Raw genomic sequence first — 20,850 nt, 5'->3', positions numbered from 1 at the left:
CCTTTAATGTCTGGGGGGCACAACATCAACATAAATACATACATGTTCATCGCCGGATAGATGCCAGTGATTCTTGATGGTTTTTGGCTCGACATGCTCATCCCTAGTTGTTGATCTGATGTCTGATATTATCGCCCTGAAACCTGCTCTGTGGAAAGAGACTCACAACACGTTGTTTTGCTGTAACATATTAATAAATGCAGAAAAAGCATCAACAAAATGCTGGAAAAATAGAAAAGATTCTGATAGAGTTCAGAGGAAAGATGTCTAACTCGTCATGTCTAACTGTTAAAAGGCAAAAGTGAATTTAAACAATTATTATAATCATTTTCTGTTTTTTTTTTCTGGCTTTATATTTCTTAATATCTTAATATTTTATATTTCTGATCTTTTAATCTAATCTTTTTTATTTGTTGGTGGTCTCAACCTTTTTATCTTTCTTTATTAAACTTTAAGTCACTGCCTTCCTCACATTTCTCTTATCTTGTCTTTTAATTTCTTTCCTATTTGTAAAGCACTTTGTATCCCTGTTTGTAAAGTGCTATATAAATAAAGATTCTTCTTCTTCTTCTTCTTCTTCTTCTCTTCCTTCATCCTCTTCTTCATCCTCTTCTTCTTCTTCATCCTCTTCTTCTTCTTCTTCTTCTTCTTCTCTTCTTCTTCTTCTTCTTCTTCTTCTTCTCTTTCTTCTTCTTCTTCTTGGTTAGTTTTATTATTATTTCTTAGTTCTAATATTATATTATTATTATTATATATATTCTTCTTCTTCTTCTTCATTATTATTATTATTATTATTATTATTATTATTATTATTATTATTATTATTATTATTATTATTATTATTATTATTATTATTTTTTATTATTATTATTTTTTTTATTATTATTATTATTATTGATTTATTTTTTATTATTATTTTTTTTTATTATTATTATCATTATCATTATTATCATTATTATTATTATTATTATTATTATTAATATTATTATTATAGAGAGGATGGAACAGAGGATAGAGCAGGAAACTGGCTGGTCTATTTTAACCACGAGGCCAAACCAGCGCCCTGAATGTGAACACCTCTTGCTCAGTGTCAGCTTGTAGATAAGTCACATTTTAAATGTTAATTTCCTCCTGATATCCAAACCATGACTCCAGAACATTAAATTATGATTATGCAGATTAAATATTTATGCAGATATGAGATCTTTGATATTTTACCTCTGCACTAGATTGGCCTGATTTCTTATCTCGTAAGAAATTGACCCGGTTGTGTCAGATTCAGTCCAGGGTAAGTCAGAGGATGGAGACTAGCTGAGGCATGTTTTCATTCCTTCAGGCTGATAAAGGTCGTCATGATGTAACGACTCTTCAAACCACAGTTTTGACCTTTATCAGTAACAGTTGAGTTTACAGGTGCTCCATGATACTCTCCTTAAAGTCGGTGTTGTCTGGAGGGCGACTCAGCGGCGACTCAGCGGCGTCCTCATGCACGTTTTTACTCTTTTTTTTTTAAGTCTCATCACAGCTGCTTCTCCTGCTCCCACATTAAGATTATCCCAGAAGATATTGGTTTTCAGAAGAGGAGAGAGCGCTCTGAGAATTTAAACATTTCAGCTGCGACAGTGCAATAATGCTGAATATTATTCATGTGGTAATCGTATAGGAACAAAGTTAACTTGGAGAAAGAGGAAGTCCTTTCTCCTGCATACGTTTGCTTCTAAGAGTCAGGATGAGGGTGAAGATATTGAATATTCACTCTGGTATTAACTTCTGAATTAAATCAGTTAGAAACGTAAGGCTCTCTCGCTTTCTTTAGCTCATTTGTTCTTCTCTAAAACCTCCAAACCCACTCGACATATCTCTCTCTTGCATATTTCATTCTTCTCTTTGGTTCTCGCCACAAACTCCCCGCTCTGGTCCCTCCGTTCTCCAGCTCGCTCTGAGAGTGTTGGATGGGTTGGGAAGAGGAGAGACAGATTGATTTCCTGGTCAGCTGTAATTTAATGAAGCATCCGAGCACGTCTTTCTCTTCCTCCGTGCAGCCAGAGAAGATGAGAGACTGTACAGACCAGTATCATGTCACAGTGCCCCCTACTGGTCGGGGGATAACATCGCACAGATTACAGATGTTGGGGTTCATTGATTTTAAACATCAACTCTCTCCTCCAGACAAAACCACTGTGATCACATCTCTTTGCATTTCTCTCCAAGTGTCTCTGAAGGATGAGCAGATGATTCCAAGTTAATTCAGTATTTAAAAATCTGAGTCACATCTTATTCGTCAGTGTTGTAAACGTCTTCACAAATTAGACTCATTGTATGTTGTGATTACTTTTCCTCAGAATTCCCTGAAGTGCATTTTTTCTTCTTCATGCAGCAGATTAGTGAGTGTGTGACTGAAGCAATTAATCTAATTCCCCTCTCTGTTTTTATCATGTGTCTCTGTGCAGGCAACTCCCAGCTAGGAGCGAGCATTGTGGATGCTTTGGACACCCTGTACATCATGGGTCTGCACGACGAGTTCAAGGACGGACAGGAGTGGATCGAGCAGAATCTGGACTTTGGAGTGGTATGTATTTAACTCTGTTACAAACATTATAATGAACATCTTACTCAGGGGTTCTTCAGATTTCAGGATCTGATGGTCCAAACCCTGAGGCTGTACTACTCTACTTTTACTCAGCTTTATTTATAGCACCTGTCATACTGGACTGAAAAGTTAACAAAGTACCAATAATGATTTCATCCTGGTGTCAAACATGGCCGCCTCTTAACTCATCCCTCTGCTCGGCGTCTGTTTGCTCTCATAACCATCACACCTCCTCTTTCCCTCCGTCCATTTTTTATCTATTTTCACTTCCAATCTCCTCTCGCGCTCTTCCTTTAACAACCTCTTCCATCGGAGCCGCAGCTCTCCTCATTTATTTCTGTTTCAGTCATCCTCCCCCATTACTGGCTTCCTTCTCCTCTATTTCACCTGTCAGTCACCTCCATCCGCCCTCCGTTCCTCTGTTTCTTTTATTGTGCTTGCTGCAGACTCCTGTGCTCTTCATCCCACCTTACATTTCTGATTTAAATGTCCTTCTTTAATTCAACTTTACTGCCTCTCTTGTTCTCCAGAGAACAGAATCACTTTCTAGTCTTCGGCTCTTTCATTCGGCGTCACAGGTTTTTAAATGATGTTTACTCTGCTGATGCTTCGTCCAGTTCAGATCTGCTTCATTATTACCTCTCTTACTTATGACTTCTATTTCTCCTTCCTGAAATCATTCTTAAATCTGTCCTTCTTCGTATCTCTCTTCTATCTCTTTACATCCATGATATCCTCTCTTCTATATTACCTCCATCCTCTTCTTCTACATTCTTCGTTGTCCATTAGAGCCAACCTGTCATCCCCTCTTCTTGTCCCCCTTTCCCCTTGAAATCATTATTCCATCCATGCCCTCCCCGTGCCCTCGCTCCTCTCGTCTCCCCCCCCCTCCTCTCTTCTTACTCTCCTCCTGCTCCACTGTCTTCCGCCCGAGCTTGTTAGTCCCCTCGCTGAGGCAATCACAGGACGGCTCGCAGGTAGGCAGGAGGAATGTAAGTCTGACATTCGGAGGGCTAATTAATCTCCGGATCACTGTAGTCAAGCTTTGGGAAAGAGGGATGGAGGGAAGAGTGGATAGACTCGGATTGAATGGAAGGTGAAATGGGAAGAGAAGTCTGGTGAGGATTGATAGATGGAGGAAGAGATGGAGAGAGAAGATTAGCAGGAAGGACAGAGTAAAGGTGTCTCATTGGAGGGGGAGAGAAATGGAGAGAAATAAAAGCAGAGAAAGGACGAGACATATATAGAGGATATAAGAGGGGATTATATTCTTTGTATCTTCTTTATAATCTAATTGTCTTATGCTACGATATCTAAACATTCAACACGTTGTTTTACATTAGGCAGGCATATTTATAATGTGACCTCCGTCCGATGATAGAGGAGGAGGAGCTCCAAAGCTTGATCCGTAAGGCAGCTGGACTGGTAGAAAAAGTCCAGTTGCCTTACGGATCAAGCTTCGGATTACCATGACCTGGATGACTGAGAACCTTCACAGACAGGAGGAGGAGCTGGAGGTGGAGGAGCCTATCAGACGGCTGAGACCGCAAAGGAGGATTAGATTCACGTCACTTCCGTCCAACGATGGAGGGGAGCTCCTGGTTCACGTTGGAGGAGCCGTTAAGCCGGCTGAGAGTGGAGGTCTGCAGCTCGACCCCTCTCGCCTGTGGAGCTTTGCAAAGTATCACAACATGCTGATGATGTCTGCATGACAGGGCGTATTTGTTGAGTTGAAAAAATGTCAGCACTCGCAATAGGTTCAACACTTTTATAGCAGGAATTGACAGATTCAGATTCAGATTCAGATTCAGACAACTTTATTGATCCCAAGAAGGGTATTTATAGCTTACCATACATCATTTAACATCTACAACACATCCATCATATATACATGCTACAAGTCACAAGTCAAGCACCGGGTCTGTACATGGGACTAGAGGGTCTTTGGACGACAGCATAAGTTAATGTAATAAATAAATAACAGTAAAATACGACAATGATTAAAAGACAATATAATCTCTTGTCATACCAATGTTATTGAAAATGACTACAAAGACTGCCGTCTGAGTTTAAAAGCCTGATAGCAGACGGGATAAAAGACACCACTCAAAGAAATGAACTCGTTTCAGCCCTAGGCTTTCATCAGCGTCTCACCAACAAGGTGGGTGTGTCTCCTTTATAAGCGTTTATCGCCAGGTAGGAAACCACAGAAAAAACAACATTACAAAATAACACAAAATTATACAAAGTAACAACTTGAGTTAACAGGAATTAGGGCTGTAAAATTGCTCCAGAATGACGTTCGAATATTCGCTCTAAAATAATCCCAGAGGTTTGAACCATTCAAATATCTATATTTGCGCATTATGTCAATAACAGGTGGACAAACTGATACAAGGAGACATAACTACTTGTATCTGTATTTTTATTTAAGATATAACATGCCTAAAACATTCCTACACATTACAAAACAAGTAAATGACCTAATGGTCTATACCGAAACACCTTTAAGACCGTAGACCTCTCACTCGCTCGCCCCCCTCTCTGTGGGTAATGCGCTGAGTGAGTGCTGAACAGTCTATGGTGCTGAACAAGACTTGTGCGAGCAATTAAAGGTCCCCACTCTTGTCCCTAATATAGGCAGGCTTCATTCAGTGATTGATGCAAACATTATTAATATTAATTGAAGTTAAAAATGAAAAAGTAGTCCACTTCCATTCTTGGCGCTTGTATAAAAAAAGAGGAAAAACTGCATTTTATCCCAGTGTCACTGATTGCCGGGCTCTTTTAGTCCACTGTCAATGTAGGGTCTTAGGCCTGACAGGTTATTTGCCAAAAACACAAGACAGTCCACATGTGAAGAGGCCAGAGCCGATCAGACAGTCCACATGTGAAGAGGCCAGAGCCGATCAGACAGTCCACATGTGAAGAGGCCAGAGCCGATCAGACAGTCCACATGTGAAGAGGCCAGAGCCGATCAGACAGTCCACATGTGAAGAGGCCAGAGCCGATCAGACAGTCCACATGTGAAGAGGCCAGAGCCGATCAGACAGTCCACATGTGAAGAGGCCAGAGCCGATCAGACAGTCCACATGTGAAGAGGCCAGAGCCGATCAGACAGTCCACATGTGAAGAGGCCAGAGCCGATCAGACAGTCCACATGTGAAGAGGCCAGAGCCGATTAGACAGTCCACATGTGAAGAGGCCAGTGCCGATCAGACAGTCTGTGAGCAGCCGTGTATATTCAGCCAACATGTAAACATTAGATCAAAGTGCCGGACAGCCGAGGCCACACCCACTTCCTGAGGGGGCGTGGTCAGAGGGAAAACAGACCGTTCTGCGGAGGGCTGAAGAAGAGGGTTTTTCAGGCAGACCAAAATCTGATTTCAAAGTGTTTTTTTGAGCATAAACTTTAAAGACATGTTTTGGGGACCTCTTAGACCAATATATGTTGATGAAAGAAGTGTGATATGTCACCTTTAAGGGTTCATTTGTTGAACTAGGACTACAGGATACAGAGACAGGACGGTTGAGAAGAAAGAAATGCATGAAGGGAAGGTAAATGGCGAAGCTTTAAATAAGAAGCAGATTGATGTAAATTCTGTTATTGGAAACTTAGTCCACCTTGTAGGTTTGGTCCTCAGTAGAGCAGAGATACAGAGCAGGCAGGAATGAAAAATGCAGCAATTGTATTCATTAAATAAAAGTGCTGAAGTGAAAATTTTCCAAAAGCCTGATTTTGCACAGCGATGTTGAAAACACCTGCAGGAGCAGCGCCTGTAATAAAACCGGCCTCAGCAACAAACAGAGGAGAGTCGTGCCTCGTGAAAAAGGTGGAGATTATAAAACCTGTAACACATCCAATAACAATGACAGGAGTTTGAGACAGTGATAAAAACTGTAGATGTGTTTGGATGAAGTAATGAGTGTGAGACGACGAAGGAGAGAGGAGGAGGAGGAGGGAGGGACTCTTGGGTTACACAAGAGGGAGATGGAGAGATGAGATTAGAGGGAGGAGAAGTGAGGAGAGGATGAGACATGAAGCTCCTGTTAACGAGCCAGAGGAGGAGGGAGGTGTGATGCTCTGTTTTCATTAACAGCTTGGTTTGATGCTCTTATACCTGCATGCATTACCCAAATTATTCCGGCATTAGCTTGAAGCTACTTTAACATTCATGAAAGGTTAAAGTATCCGAGGCTGACTCGGAGCAGTATGGCCGTGGCAGCGCTCTGACTTCAGCTCAGGCCTTTAACAAAACAGGTAATTCCCCGGCTCACAGGGAGCAATACTTCTCAGACCTGCGGTGGCCTGGCAGCGTAATTGGCAGCAAAAGTGTTATTAAGCTTGGCCCCTTGTGAAAATCAAAGATTTGTTGAACCCAAAGGTTTCCAGCCTCCTTCAGCCAGAGCTGTGAGGCGGAGAGAAATGCAGAATCTGGATTTCCATTTGGGAGATTAAAGACGGCACTCAGCGTCAACTTTAGTTTTTCCCCTCAGCGGTGTGTCCAATTTCTACACATCAGGTTTGGCTTCACTGTGGCTCTGTTAGAGCGACTTCACCCAGTGATGGAGATGATTTCATAAAGGTATAGAGGTCGCACTGATGTGTAGGACACAGCTCATCTTTTAGAGACAAAGGAGGGTCTTATGCACCAAATTTAACGCCACTTATTTCGGCTGTGGCTCGTTGTGATAAAACTTGGTGCCAAAGGAGGGCACCTCACATCAGACTTCCACCAGATCCGTGTCCGGTCCAGCTCCATGCTCTGTCGTCCGTCAACACCATAGACTATAAATAATGGACGTAGTATTTGTGACATCACCCATCTGTTCCTGAAGCGCTGTTTTGAGGCCGATTGAGACATAAAGAGGCAGGCTTTGAGCCTCCTCGCCAACAGCTACAGTGTTCCCGCCTGTCAATCAAGTCAGCTGTGCCTCTCATTGGAAGACTCCTAATCTTAATATCTTTGAAATTCCTGTGTTATGAAAAAATTCACCCCCCGTACAGTGTGTGCCAATCGAGAAATGAGCTATCCAGACTACACTTGTCTTTTGAACCAGGCTGTAAACATGTTTATTTCTGCTGTAAAGATCGGCTTCTTTGAATTGGTGTGTATGTGGTTTCCGGTACTTTCTGAGCCAGCCTCAAGCGGATCCTCAGAGAATTGCGGTTTTTAGCACTTCCGCTTGGTCAACATCCACCAGTTACGTTTTCAGAACGCAGCACGGAGTAGGATCGCCGGACAGCTGGAGTCATGTGACCGAGCTTTTTGAGCAGACCACACAGGGCCAGCTTTCACCCCAACAAGCATCAATGAGCCTTGTTTGCTCATGACCTTGTAGCCAGTTCTTCACTTGTCCTTCCTCGTACCACTTTAGGGAGGTACTAAGCCCTGCAGACCGTGAAAAAAACCCACTAGAGCTGCGGTTTTGTAGACCACCTGGTGGTTTTTGGAGTGATGCTTTTGCCCTGTAACCCTGGACTTCCACTAGATCTGTGTCCCGTCCGTCTCCTTGCTCTCTCGTCTGTCCACACCCAACAGTTGCGTTTTCAGAATGCATCGCGAAGCAGGACCTCCAGACAGCTGGAGTCATGTGACCGAGGTTTTCCTGCAGTAATCCCTGAATCAAGGATTCTCCTCCTCCTCCTCTCCTCCACCATGTTGTCTTTCTGGTCCTCTGAAAACCTCTGACCTGTTGACTCCAGGCCTGGCTCCGCTCATCATGACTTTGGTTTGTTGTTGTAGTTAAGTGAAATACGATCTGGTGATAACACAGAGTGTTTTATTCTGAAAATTAACCGGATGTTTTCATTTTGTTTTGGTGAAACCTGACTTCCTGTCCCGCTCCATCTGCTCTGTTGAGATTGATGCGTCGTGCTCCGGCATCTGGCAAAAATAGAAGTCTTGTGTATCTGATCCGTAGGACTCCGACCTTCCGGATCAGAGACGCAGCCTGAACGCAATGGAGTGGATCCAGTAGAAGTTAACACATTTACTAGAATAGAAACCATCAGATCTGGTGCTGTGGTGGAATTTGGCCATCAGTGTCATACTTTGTGGATACTTTTCAGAAACACTGGGTTAATGAGGACAATGTTGATATCAAACCAGTTCACCATAGATAGTTTGGGGTAAATATTTTGGTCACAAAGAGCTTGCAACTGCACCCAGTCGGACCATAGAGGTAGGATTTGTAATAAACTGAAATAAGGCTGCCCCTCAGCGGGATATCAAATATTTACCGTACGCAAGAAAGCAAGCGCTGACATTTCACCCTCAGAAGAGTTGTGTGTTCCTCTAACTTTGTGTCTGAGTGTGTGGGAGCGAGTTGCATGTCTTTCTTAATTTAACTGGATCATTCATAAATGAATCAAAGAGCCTCTTCTCTGCCGTCTGGAGCTCCTCTTTGTGGGTCAAACCGTCCTTAAATAGTCCCTCATGCTTCAACAACTGAATGCACTTTTTTTCTCCCTGTGAGAATGTGTCACACCATTCCTCCACCACCTCTCACTCCAGCCACCCACCTGCCACCACCACCACCACCACATCCACCAGCTCCACTTCTAATGAATGATTAAACAGCTACCATGTCGGGGTTGAGCCAGGCGGTGAGTCATTGTTGGAGTCTCTGGTGTCCTGCTGGGGCCCCCGCTCTGCAGCCTGCCCTCACATGATGGATGTGTCGGTGTGAGGTCTGCAGCCTTCCTTTTTTCGGCAGGCTCGGAGATCCACCGAATTAATGGACTCTGTTAACAGACGCATTAATAACCCTGGTTAAATTGGGGATGTGATCAGAGGAGATACGGCAGAGATGGAGGGATAGATTAATCCCGGCTGTCAGAGATCACTCTGCTCCAGCAGGTTTAATTATAAAGAAGCAAGAGTTCCTTTTTTAGGGAGTTTTATCGCGGCTTGCACGGTGAGAACGCCTGCTGTTAAATATTTCATGTCACACTGTTATTCTGGACGTGAAAAGCAGAGTTTGAGAAACATCTCCTCACATGTTCACATTCTGCTGCTTATTTTCCATGATGTTCCTGAGCTTCATGATCTGACGCGGGGAAATGTGTCGTGTTTGACACGATCAGACGCCCCCTCTCCCCCCGTCTTCCCCCTCTTCCCCCCTTAGCCCTCCGCTGATGGTGAGAGACATTTGACAGCGATTTCCCTGATTCTGTGTGTTCCTCTCTCTTGTCACAAGTCATTGGAGAATTTAATATTTTAGCAGAGTTGCCTGGATGACATATTTTTCAGCCGTTTCTCCTCCAACTTCAAAGACGATCATCACTGTTTTCATGCTCTAGTGAAACGTTTGAGCCAGGCGATGCGTGCTGCTACATACTCTCACTGAAATATATAAAAGTATGGAAGGCCTTTTTCTTATTCAGGAGACTTTTCTGTTGTTGTTCTATTCAACCACAACTTTCTTGATGCACTGTATGAAAGAGAGCTTCTCGTGTATGAAGAATAAATGTGAAGGTTTTTTGTGTATTGACCTCCAGTGGATCTCAAAACACACATAAAGCTTGATAGAAGTTCAGCAGGGAGAAATACAAGAATACAACAAACCAAACCCTCAGAAAGAGAAGATGATAAAACGGTTTATATAACTGCACTGAGAGGCTATTCACTCCTCTTCATTTCCTGATAGTTAGGGTTTTAATATGTCACCGCTAGGGTTGCAAAGGGGTGGAAAATTTCCAGTAGATTTCCGGAAAGTTTCTGGTAAATTTCCATGGGAAGTTAAGCTGGGGAATTTTGGAAATATTCCAAATTGGAATTTATGGGAATTTAATGGAAAAGTATCATATCCACGCATAAATATTTGTTTTGTTCTAAGCAGACATCCATCCAAAATAAAACAATTTAAACAGATTTATTTGTAAGTAGAACTTTATCAAGTGTTAAATATTTTATTGAACAATCAATTATTTCATTGAAGAACAAAAACATGAATGTTGAGTTAAATATTACTCATCCCCCAGACTCAACCCATTCAAAAATTAACAAAAATGCAATCCCAAAAAAGTCTCATTCAAAATGTTAAATTAAAAGAGCCGCTCTCCCTCCAAAAAAGTCCCATTCAAAATGTTAAATTAAAAGTGCCTGTCTCCCTCCATAAAAGTCCCATTCAAAATGTTAAATTAAAAGTGCCTGTCTCCCTCCAACAAAGTCCCATTCAAAATGTTAAATTAAAAGTGCATGTAGGGGGCGTGGTCTCAAAAGCCCTGCAGTAAGCAGTGTGCTATGTGCATGTGATTGAGGAATAGCATTTACATTCAACTGTACTTGAATGAAATCTGGTTGTTTTAGTCAGGATTATGATAAAATATATTTTCCCCAACAATATTTAAGATACCTATTAAGAGCCAACCTTCAATTTAGTAAATTCCTGTTTATTCCCATAAATTCCCGTTTATTCCCATGGAAAGTTTCCAACTTTGAAAATTCCTGGAATTTTGCAACCCTAGTCACCACTAAATTAAGCACAGTCTGACGCAGAAGAAACTGTTTCAGATCCAGAGCTGAGACCTTCTGAGAGAGCTGAGAAGTTCAGGAGCTGAAAGAGGAAATAATAGTTTATTCACAGAGCGCTTTGAAATCACAAGCTAACACCCAAAAAACTGAAGTTCACACACACCCAGTGCAAAATATTTACTAGAGGAAGCATGCAGCAGCAAATTATCAACAACAGTTAATGTGTGAGTCTGACGGTCCAAAGGATGTCGGCTCAAAGACCAGACTTGTTAATGTGTTGGAACAAAAGTTAAGTTTCGATATTAGACCAGAGTTATGATGACTCTCAGAGATAATTAAGGCTCTGTTGAACTATTAAAGTCATCAGTGATGTCTCTTTGCTTTATATCTCTCAGCTGTTTAGCTTTCATAATGTCATAGAGAGAGATAGTTATGTCCTCCCATAACTATAAGCCAAGCAGGATGTCTGCAGAGTCATTTTGTGTCTCTTCCTGCCTTCTACTCAGTTTGGGATAAAAAAAAGATATTGCAAAACTAAAATGCACAAAGAAACAAGTTGTCACATTAAAATGGCAGCAAAGGCTATCGTTTAAACTCTACAGTTAAACACAATGCTCATACAACTCCCTGTACAGCTTGCATAGCAGCCACATCCATTTATAACTGACTTCATACTAGTTTGTTGGCTTGATGCTGACTCGTCATGGAAGTTGATACTTAAGGGCTATAAAGTTAGCACCGCAATCCTTGTAGTCTTAACTTAAACTATCTATTTTAACAAATAACACCACATGCACTCAGACTTAAAGGCACACATAACAACGGTTGACTCATCTGCTACTCTGCTGTTCCAATGCTACAAACTGACTAGCCTACGTTAGCCTGAGAGGGCCTGAAGGCTGGTTTATAGCCTTCTATAGCGTGTAGCTCCCATACCTATGCAGAGGCATAAGCACAGACCACAAGCCCTGTGATTGGTCTGCTTAGCGGCATTGTATTTCCTGTATTTCGAGCAGTTTTGGGATCTCTGCACATCGGCCATGTATTTCATCTCCTCCTCTCTATTCTTCATGTAATCATGTCTGTATGATAAACAGCAACACGTATCAGCTGTAGATTAACAGAACACGCTCTGAATCTCTGTGGAAAAGGAAACAGAGACTGTAGCGGGCTGGAAGGAGCAGCGACGACCACTGCTGCGTAGGGTCAATGCAGAAGTATAAACCAGGCTTAACTTAAACATACAATTCCTAACTGGTTTAGACACAGTCACCAATTGGTGGAAACATTATGGGACTAACAAGGGCAGCACAACAATAACAGCAAGCAGGTATTCATATTTAAGAAGCTGGGTTCTAAAAAGGTTGGGATGCATTCTTCTAAATGATTGATTCATTTCACACCTGATTAAATACTTTGGGTTCACTGACTGATTTTACACGAAATGCACCTTTAGCTCAGACTTTCACCAAATACATTTGAAAGAACATGAATTCTGACTGTCTGATCAGCAGATTTAACTGCTGGTGGAAAGAAGAGCAGAGTCAGAGCTGACTGTATTTTTTGAGGACTCCATGAAGACACACTTTTACAGCAGTGACAGGATCCAGTTTAAATAAACAACAGAGATTACAAACGACAGGAGCTGCACAAAAAGAAATGACTTCTGAGATGGGCTGACAGATTGCTGTTTATTCTGCTGCGTGCTGGATATTATTAGAGAAAGTAGAAAGGTTTGAAAGTAGACGTAATCCACAGGGGAGCAGGAATACAGTATGTCATCTCCAGATATCTTGTGAGAGAAGATCAGAAGAGGAAATGACTCCGCTGTCCTATTTTATAGTGTCAGACAAAAACAATTCATGTCAACCAAAACTTCTATTCCTGTCGTGCTCACAAGCGTCATTGCACAACCTGCGTGATTCCTCGCCGTCCTGTCGGTGTTCACTGCAGGCGTTTTTATATCAGGGCTGTTTTATGGCTCTTTTTCTCGTTTGGGTCTGGCTCTTAAACTACAGCTGTTAACGGCTAACAAGTGAGGCCGCCTGACGGAGAGATGGGAGGCAGATAGATGGCTGCTGCCAAACATAGCTGGCCTTGAGGTTTATGAAAGCTTCCGTACGCTTCATCACTCAGTTCACAACACTTCCACGGTGACAAAGCCATGACCGGCACTTCCTGTTGTGTGTTTGTGTGCTTCTTATAAGGTGCTGGTGCTCCTTCATCAAATATTACCAGCAGTGTTTGAGAAATATCTGCTTCCATCTTCCATCTTCCATCCAATGATGCTGAATACATAATCTACAATGTCTTTGATAAATCTAGCTGTTAAATAAGAATATTTACTCTGTCTTATAAACTGTAAAAGCACCTTACAGCTTTATTGTTGATTTAATCACTTCACTGTTTGATTTAACTCTCCCGTGAGGTCTTGGCTGGATATGAAAGAGACTGAAAATAGCTACAAAAACAAACTAGACCATTAAGAAAAGGCTTATAGTTATTTTATTGCCTCCTCTTGGTCCATGTCCAGTCCCAGAACCCATCGATAACCATCATCTGTCATCGTCTGACGTTGAGAAGCGATAAATGCCTCTGGGAATGGATGTGAACCAGTGATTACGAAATGGAAAGAAAGGACATAAACGCTCTCTTTCCTGGTCCATGGCACCCCAGGATAGCGCCTGTTCATCTGTTCATCAAGAACTGTTGAGGTCTCAGTTCAACAGTGAACACACAGAAGCTTCTTCAGCATTGTGAACCCAAAGAAAACTGTTCTCTTCTGATAAAGTTACAAGTTACAGGTCTTAAGTTTGCCAAAGTTTCAACATCACGATTAAGATTTGGAAAAAGAAAGAATCTAAACTTTATCTAACAGACTCTTTGTTTGTGATCTCCACCTGCACTGGATTTTATTTCTAGGAGGCAATTGGTTAGGGAGCCCTGTGATAGGTTGGCAACCTGTCCAGGGTGTACCCTGCCTTCTGCCCGCAGCCAGCTGGGATAGGCTCCAGCCCCCGTGACCCCAAACAGGATAAGCGGTCAAGATAATGGATGGAATTGGTTAGGGAAGAAGTTGGAAGTGAGGAGTCGGGTTTGGTTGAGAGGTAGAGCTGGGTGTGATCCGCGTAGCAGTGGAAGTGAATATGATGTTTGGGGAAGATGTGACCAAGGGGTAGGAGGTAAATGATGAACAGCAGGGGCCCCACGATAGAGCCCTGGGGCACACCTGTGGTGACCGGGACTGAGTTGATTTAAGTTGAATGAACTGAGTACGGCCTGAAAGGTATGAGTGAAACCAGTTGAGAGGTGTGATCTCTACAAGATAAGGAAATGATCTAGTAGAAGTTGTGGTCCGTGGTTCTTCTGTACAGGCTCACCAGCAGCAGCCTGAAGGTGTAAACCAGCTCTAGCTTTGACCTCGACCTCGCTGTTAGAGTAGAAGTAGTAACTGTTTTAAAAAACCTCACACAGAGAGAGAGAGAAGAGGAAGAGGAGGAGGAGAACAGGAGGACTGTTTCCCCTCCCGAGTGCATTCACTGTAAAATCAAGGTTACTGAGTCTGACCTTAAGTAAGATGTGCGAGTCCTCAAGTCTGAATGTTTTCTCTTGGTCTGTGGAAATATCAGAGCAAGGTCACAAGGTAATTTGTGAGTAGCTCTCAGCATTTCAATAAAGAAGTAGTAGTGGGTTAAGAAAGTTGTGGATCGACGCGCGGTGTAATGTTTTCACCTTACGTCCCTCGCTGAGATTGTCTTGTGTGTTTTTATTTTCATTAGTTTGAAGGAAATGAACGAATGAGTTCTCACGGAGACTGTCGGTTTCTAAGAAAGCTGCAAAACAAGCGATAGAAGAAGAAACAGAAGATTTATTTTAGATTCAGCCTCAATTAAATGGTGCTTTACAAACAGGGAGACAGAGGAGAACCCCAGCACTCGCTCTTTCCTCCTCTGAAGCACCCCGGGCTACAAAATGATATCCAGCAATGACAAGTCTCTGCTTAATTAGAAGAAGAAATATGCACGGCCGTGTTTGCAGTATTTATCCACACATAGCTGACTTATAGTAAATGTCAGGGTTAAGTTTTTACTCATTAATTAATGGGGCTTTTAAGGCTCTCCAGCAGATGCCACATGTTTTATTCAGATCAACTCGTGTCCTCATTTTAAACCGAGCGAAGCAGCAACAATTACTTTTTAAGATTTGAGCAGTATCGTCTGTTTTTATGGAGCCCGCTCACCTCTGCTGTAAAACAAACACCCTGTTTCTGATGGGCAGCGAGCAGGGGCGGTCTTTTTAATGATTCGGTGATGGGTACATCGTGTGGGAGTCCGACTTGTTAAAAAATGTATGTATCTCTCTCCTGCACCTGTGGATTTCTGAATATGTTGGAAGGCTTTGCAAATCAGTTTATACGAACACTGTGGGAGAGGAGACGGAGCTAAACCACAAACTGTGGGAGAGGTACCGAAACAGAAACCAAGAAGGGTGTAAGAAAAACCACAACGCAAAAAGAGAGAGATATGATTTGGAAATCTTCAGGTAGTGGACTTTTAATTGTACCAAAAGCTATAACACAGACCCACGGTGAGGCAGCTTTTTATCATCACAGCCCTCAGGCCTGTGGAACACCCTACCTGAAGATCTGAGGGCTGGACAGAGTACAAACATTTTTAAAAGCAAACTCAAGAATGACCTTTTATAGTCTCGCTTTTAACTGAGTTTTATTCTTTTAACAGTTTTATTTCACCTTACTTACTTTATTTATTTATTTATTTTCTAGTTCAAATTGTAGTCACTTTTTATTCATTGTATTTATTCATTTATTTATTTTCTACTCCAAATTGAGTCACTTAAGATTTATTTATTTATTTATTTATTTATTATGTAATTCAAACTTTGGTCACTTTTATTTATTTATTAATTTTTAGTATAGCATCTTATTTTCTTTTAATGGTTTAATATTTTAGTGTTTTATTATCTAAGAAATGTATTTTATTTTGGTGAGTTTAATCTCTTGTGTTGAGTTTTAACATCTTATTTTACCTCTAGTGTTTCCTCATCAAGATAGCATGAGAGCGTTTCCTCAGTTCGTTCAGAAACTTCTTTTTTATTTTTCATTAATTCATTTTATTTTATTTTCATTATTGTTATTGTTATTATTGTTGCATTGTGGGGTGGGTTTGGAGTCGGGGTTGGGATTAGGATAGGGGGTCTTTTTATTTTCATTTTTATATATCCCTCTTTTTTAAAATGTATTCTATTTGAAGTTGTTTTATGTACAGCCCATTGTGTTACAGTGTCATGTATGAAAAGCGCTTTATAAATAAAGTCTGACTGAAATGAAAAAACAACCCTCAAATGATCGAGACAAATAAATGTTATCTTTAATTATGAGAGAAACTTACAGAATCTGATGTGTGTTTCTGTGTTCTTGTGTTTTCCCAGAATGCCGAGGTGTCCGTCTTTGAGGTCAACATTCGTTTCATCGGAGGACTCCTGGCCGCCTACTACCTCTCTGGACAAGAAGTAAGTACTCCTACATCTTCCTGGTTTCATGCCTCTTCCTTCACATATTTTAACGTCATTCATCGTCTCGTCTGTTGGGCGGCTTCTTGCTGCTGAATCCAGCTGTGGATCTCTCTCTGTCAAGCTTTCATGCCCAGCCATGCATTTATTCTGCTGGAGAGCAAATGCATAAAATGTTTGTGCAGAAGTAAAACCTCTGTGTCTGTTCTTCTCTCTGTTATCACGTCATGTGATTTTTGCAAGAACAGGCCAACATATGCCTTATGATACATTTGACTAGAGGTGAGCCCGACTAAGGATTTGCTTAGTCGAATCTGATTCATCAGATTTTGCCCATAGTCGACTAATAGTGGAATGTTTGTTGTTTTTCCTTATTGACCCAAAGTCTGCATGATGGTGACCGCATGACAATATTACACATAACCCTTTACAATTAAGAGACTCATAGCTTAAAGTACAAAGGGACAACAGAATATTATAAGTATAAAACTTAGATTTTTTAAATCTATATTACAAAAACAACGAGGTGATGAAGGAGAGAAAACTCAAATAAGGCCACCATCAGTTAAACATGGAACAACGCTCCACTATAGAGAAAGGAATCAGGAGATATTTAAACAGTGTTCACACAGCAGAGAGCAGCACTGCAGAGGGTAGTTTGTCCAACTTAAGGCTAAAAATGTTTCTAATGTTCAAAATCAAACCTGAACCAGCTAAAGGGTTTTTAAATCTCTTAACAGAACCTTTTAAAACAGTCTTTCATCTCGTCTTTGTCCGCTTGAGTCTTTTCAAACTGTACGTGAGGAAAACCATCGTGTGTACGGGCAGAAGTGCGCTCCTTGCTTTGTTGACTGTAAATCCTGTCTTTGAGAATATCCTCTCTGATGGTGTGGAGGTGGATGGGATGCTGTGGATTGTTTTTGAGGCTTCAGACAGCTTTGGGTGTCCCTCCTGGTTCTTTTGGCCCCGTACAGTTTTGGTGTGGTCCGGTAATCCTTGATCTCACAGCCCTCTTCATGAAGCTGCTCCTCATCTTCATCACTAGTTTTTAGGATCAACTGAAGTTTTATTTCCTGACATTTTGAGCTGCTATGAACGTAGAAAGATTTAAAGGCCAGCTGAGGTACGTCTGCTCCACAGGTCCCGCTAAATGGGAGAGTCCACCTTTAATTACCAGGGGAGATTTAATGACCACTTTAAGGAGATTTAACACTTCAAGAGCTGTTCTCAGAATCACATTAAACAAGTCTATATTTATATAAAAATAGGATATATGAGACACTATTTTTAAGGGAAACAGGAAAATAATGTAAAATTAGACATTGAGCACCCCCATGGTTTGAATGGAATGATCCACGTTTCATATGCAAATATTCGACTATGAGATTGGCAGTCGACTAAGACTCGTTAGAACGAATCGTCCAATATTCCACTATTTGGGGTCACCCCTACATTTGACTTAAAAACACATCAGCTGTAATCTTTTTCTCTAATCTGAGTGTCACATTAATCAAAGTGCTCGATAACTTTAAATACTGAAACAACAGAGGGTTGTATTTAATCTCTTGTGACCCCTGGCATCCTAATGGGAGAGTGAAACCACAAGAGTTCACCAAACAGAGAGGGAACATAGAGAATATAAGACAGCCACAGCATCAAACACAGGATCCTTCCTGAGCTCACAAGCTAATGAAGAATATCTTTTAAAGTCTAATGCAGAAAGCCAATAAGTGCAGAGTAAATGACAGGTACGTCCTCCCACCAATAACGGCCCTAACATTAAAAAAGCCCATTACGCTTTTCACGAGCACGGCGAGTGATTTAAAGGTCTCCGGTCTGCCGTTTGATACTGATGAGCAGAGATCCTGTTTCATCACTCTGAATAACATCAGCAGCTAAAGTGAAAGTTAATGTCACGCTCGTTCTTCAACCTTCCTCCCTTCTTCCTCCCACAAAATCAAACTCAGTCATTCATCAGATCCCACGCCGGCGATAAGAGCAGCGGTGGGTGGAGGGGAAAGAGGGAGACGGAGCATGGAGGAGACAGTGACGGAGGGAGACGGAGGAGGGGAGAGGGTGGAGGAACGGCTGCGGCGGGACAGTGAGAATGAGTGGAGGTTGTGTGAAGGTGGTGGTCGCAGATAAAGAGATGGGAGAGGAGAGTGACGATGATGGATGGGCGAGGGGGTCGAAAAAGGGAGGAAGAGTCATTCTTTACTTTCGGTGGACTTGTCCTTGAGCAAGGCACTTAACCCCTCAACTGCTGCTGTCAACACGGCAGCAGAATAAAGGATCGGCTCAGGACGGCTCTCTGGGGAAAATGTAGAGGTGTATTTCTAGACCAGGAAACAGACAAGGTGAGATCACAGGAGAGGGAGGTATGGATTATAGAAGGGAGAGAGTACCAGGTAAACAAGACAAGTAGAAGATGCACGGGTTAAAGGAATATCATCGATTATCTCTTTCCAATATCACCCCTCAGTGTGTGGGATATGTCACCCAGCAGGTGAACACTTTGTCCTCAAAGCAGGAAAATGTGCGAGCGTGAGGATGTGAGCGACTTTGACAAAGACCAAATTATGATGTCCAAACGACCAGGGTCAGAGCATGTCCAAAACCAGCTCTAGTGAGGTGTACCCGGTCTGCAGGGGTCAGTACCTACCTAAAGTGGTCCGAGTGACAGGATCATGGGCGGCCAAGGCTCAGTGATGCGTGTGGAGAGCAGAGGCAGGTCTGATCCAACAGAGGAGCTACTGGAGCTCAGACTGCTGAAAGAGGGAAAGCTGGTTCTTATAGAGGTAAAGAAGACATAGAGAGCGTCACGGCTTTTTGTGTATCAGGTAGGGATGGGCCTCTCAAACCAAAATACTGATCGATAATCACGGCATCTATTCGGCCATTATTCGGAAATAAGAAGCTAGTGGTGTGGGTTATTGTAGTTATTTGATGTATATCAATGGAGAAATAAATCAGTCAATCACAATCTTATTGATCTGGGTCTTTAAGTCTGTCTTTGCTGGGTCCAGCTCTCTGACTGCAGGTTTGAAATGTTAAGTTGAGACGACAGCGACTCACACACTCTTGTTGAGCTGCAGGTGTAGACAGGAAACGCTCGATGGGACACCCGCCCTGTTAACAGTCTGTTTGTGTAGCAGTCACGCTAACCAGCACCAGGACAAGGTGCTGCTAGTAGCGGTCTCAATCTTTATGTCAGTGTTTCTGTGACACAGCAGTGTGTATGTTTACATGTTACAGCCATGCTCAGTCTCTGTTGTTTCTGAATCTCACACCACTACACACATATTTTCAGCGACTGCCGCTAATGTTTTCCTTTTCTTTTGCTCTTTAACGCAGTTAGCAAACAGCTTTGAGATGCTCTAAAGCCACCGTCTGGCTGGAATACGGTATTGCAATCAATTGTACACTAAAAATGAGATCATATTCACATTAACTCTTTGATTTTTAATAAGTGAACAAATGTACGAGCATACGAAAATCATGTCCTATCCCTAGTGTCAGGCTGTGTAGCTGCAGACTGATCACGGGGCCCTTGCTGACCCCTGTCCATTGTCAAAGTGCATACAATGGACTTGTGAGCATCAGAACTGTACTACAAAGCGATGCAAGAAGGAGGCTCAGAGGATCACGACAAAGAATGTTGGTCTCTAATTTACTGGAGCTTTTTTTGGATGAGCTGGACAACCAAGTCTGATCCATGGAGGCTCCACCTCACGACTTCCAGGACGTCTTGATGCCAGATGCCACAGCAGACCTTCAGAGGTCTACAGGAGTCCAGGTCTCGGAAATTGTTGGCAACAGTGAAGTTTAAAGTTGTGTTGAACGGGCATATGGTGTTAAACAATGAGAGGTATTCCTTTCAGAGGAAAGAACATTTTAAATCATCAGGAAACAAATCTACATCTGTCGCGTTATCCTGTCTCTAAACCACCAACACAGACATTGAACACAGGATGAAAAGAGAGGGATGATGTAAACACACAGACGGAGGGAAGAACGGACAGAGTCACAGATAAACAGAAAAAGAAAGAGTTAAGAGTTTAAAGTTTAGTATTCAGGAGGAGGAGGTGTTAGTCAGCAGTGATGGATCGTGTTTACTTCTCTGTCCATCCCTAGCTTTATTCGTTTACTCCTCTTTCTCTCCCTCTTTCCTCTCACCTTCTCTCACAATCTGTCTTCTGTTTTCTCCTCCTGGCCACCTTTATTCACAGAGATGTTTTTTTTATTTCTTTT

The 20,850-nt window shown here is 42.0% G+C and overlaps 1 protein-coding gene across 5 annotated transcripts in view; it reads left to right on the top strand.

Moving 5' to 3' along the window:
- Positions 1-20,850, top strand: part of man1a2 (mannosidase, alpha, class 1A, member 2) — a 229,315-nt gene that overhangs the window by 109,213 nt on the left and 99,252 nt on the right. For all 5 annotated transcript variants that reach the window (XM_034694710.1, XM_034694708.1, XM_034694709.1 and 2 more), the window contains exons 5-6: positions 2,451-2,569; positions 16,519-16,599. In XM_034694710.1, the coding sequence (XP_034550601.1) occupies positions 2,451-2,569; positions 16,519-16,599 (200 nt within the window). The remainder of the gene's footprint in view (positions 1-2,450; positions 2,570-16,518; positions 16,600-20,850) is intronic.

This window comes from Notolabrus celidotus, chromosome 10 (assembly GCF_009762535.1).
Source record: "Notolabrus celidotus isolate fNotCel1 chromosome 10, fNotCel1.pri, whole genome shotgun sequence".
Lineage (NCBI taxonomy): Eukaryota > Metazoa > Chordata > Actinopteri > Labriformes > Labridae > Notolabrus > Notolabrus celidotus.
This window is presented reverse-complemented; position numbering and strand designations above follow the sequence as displayed.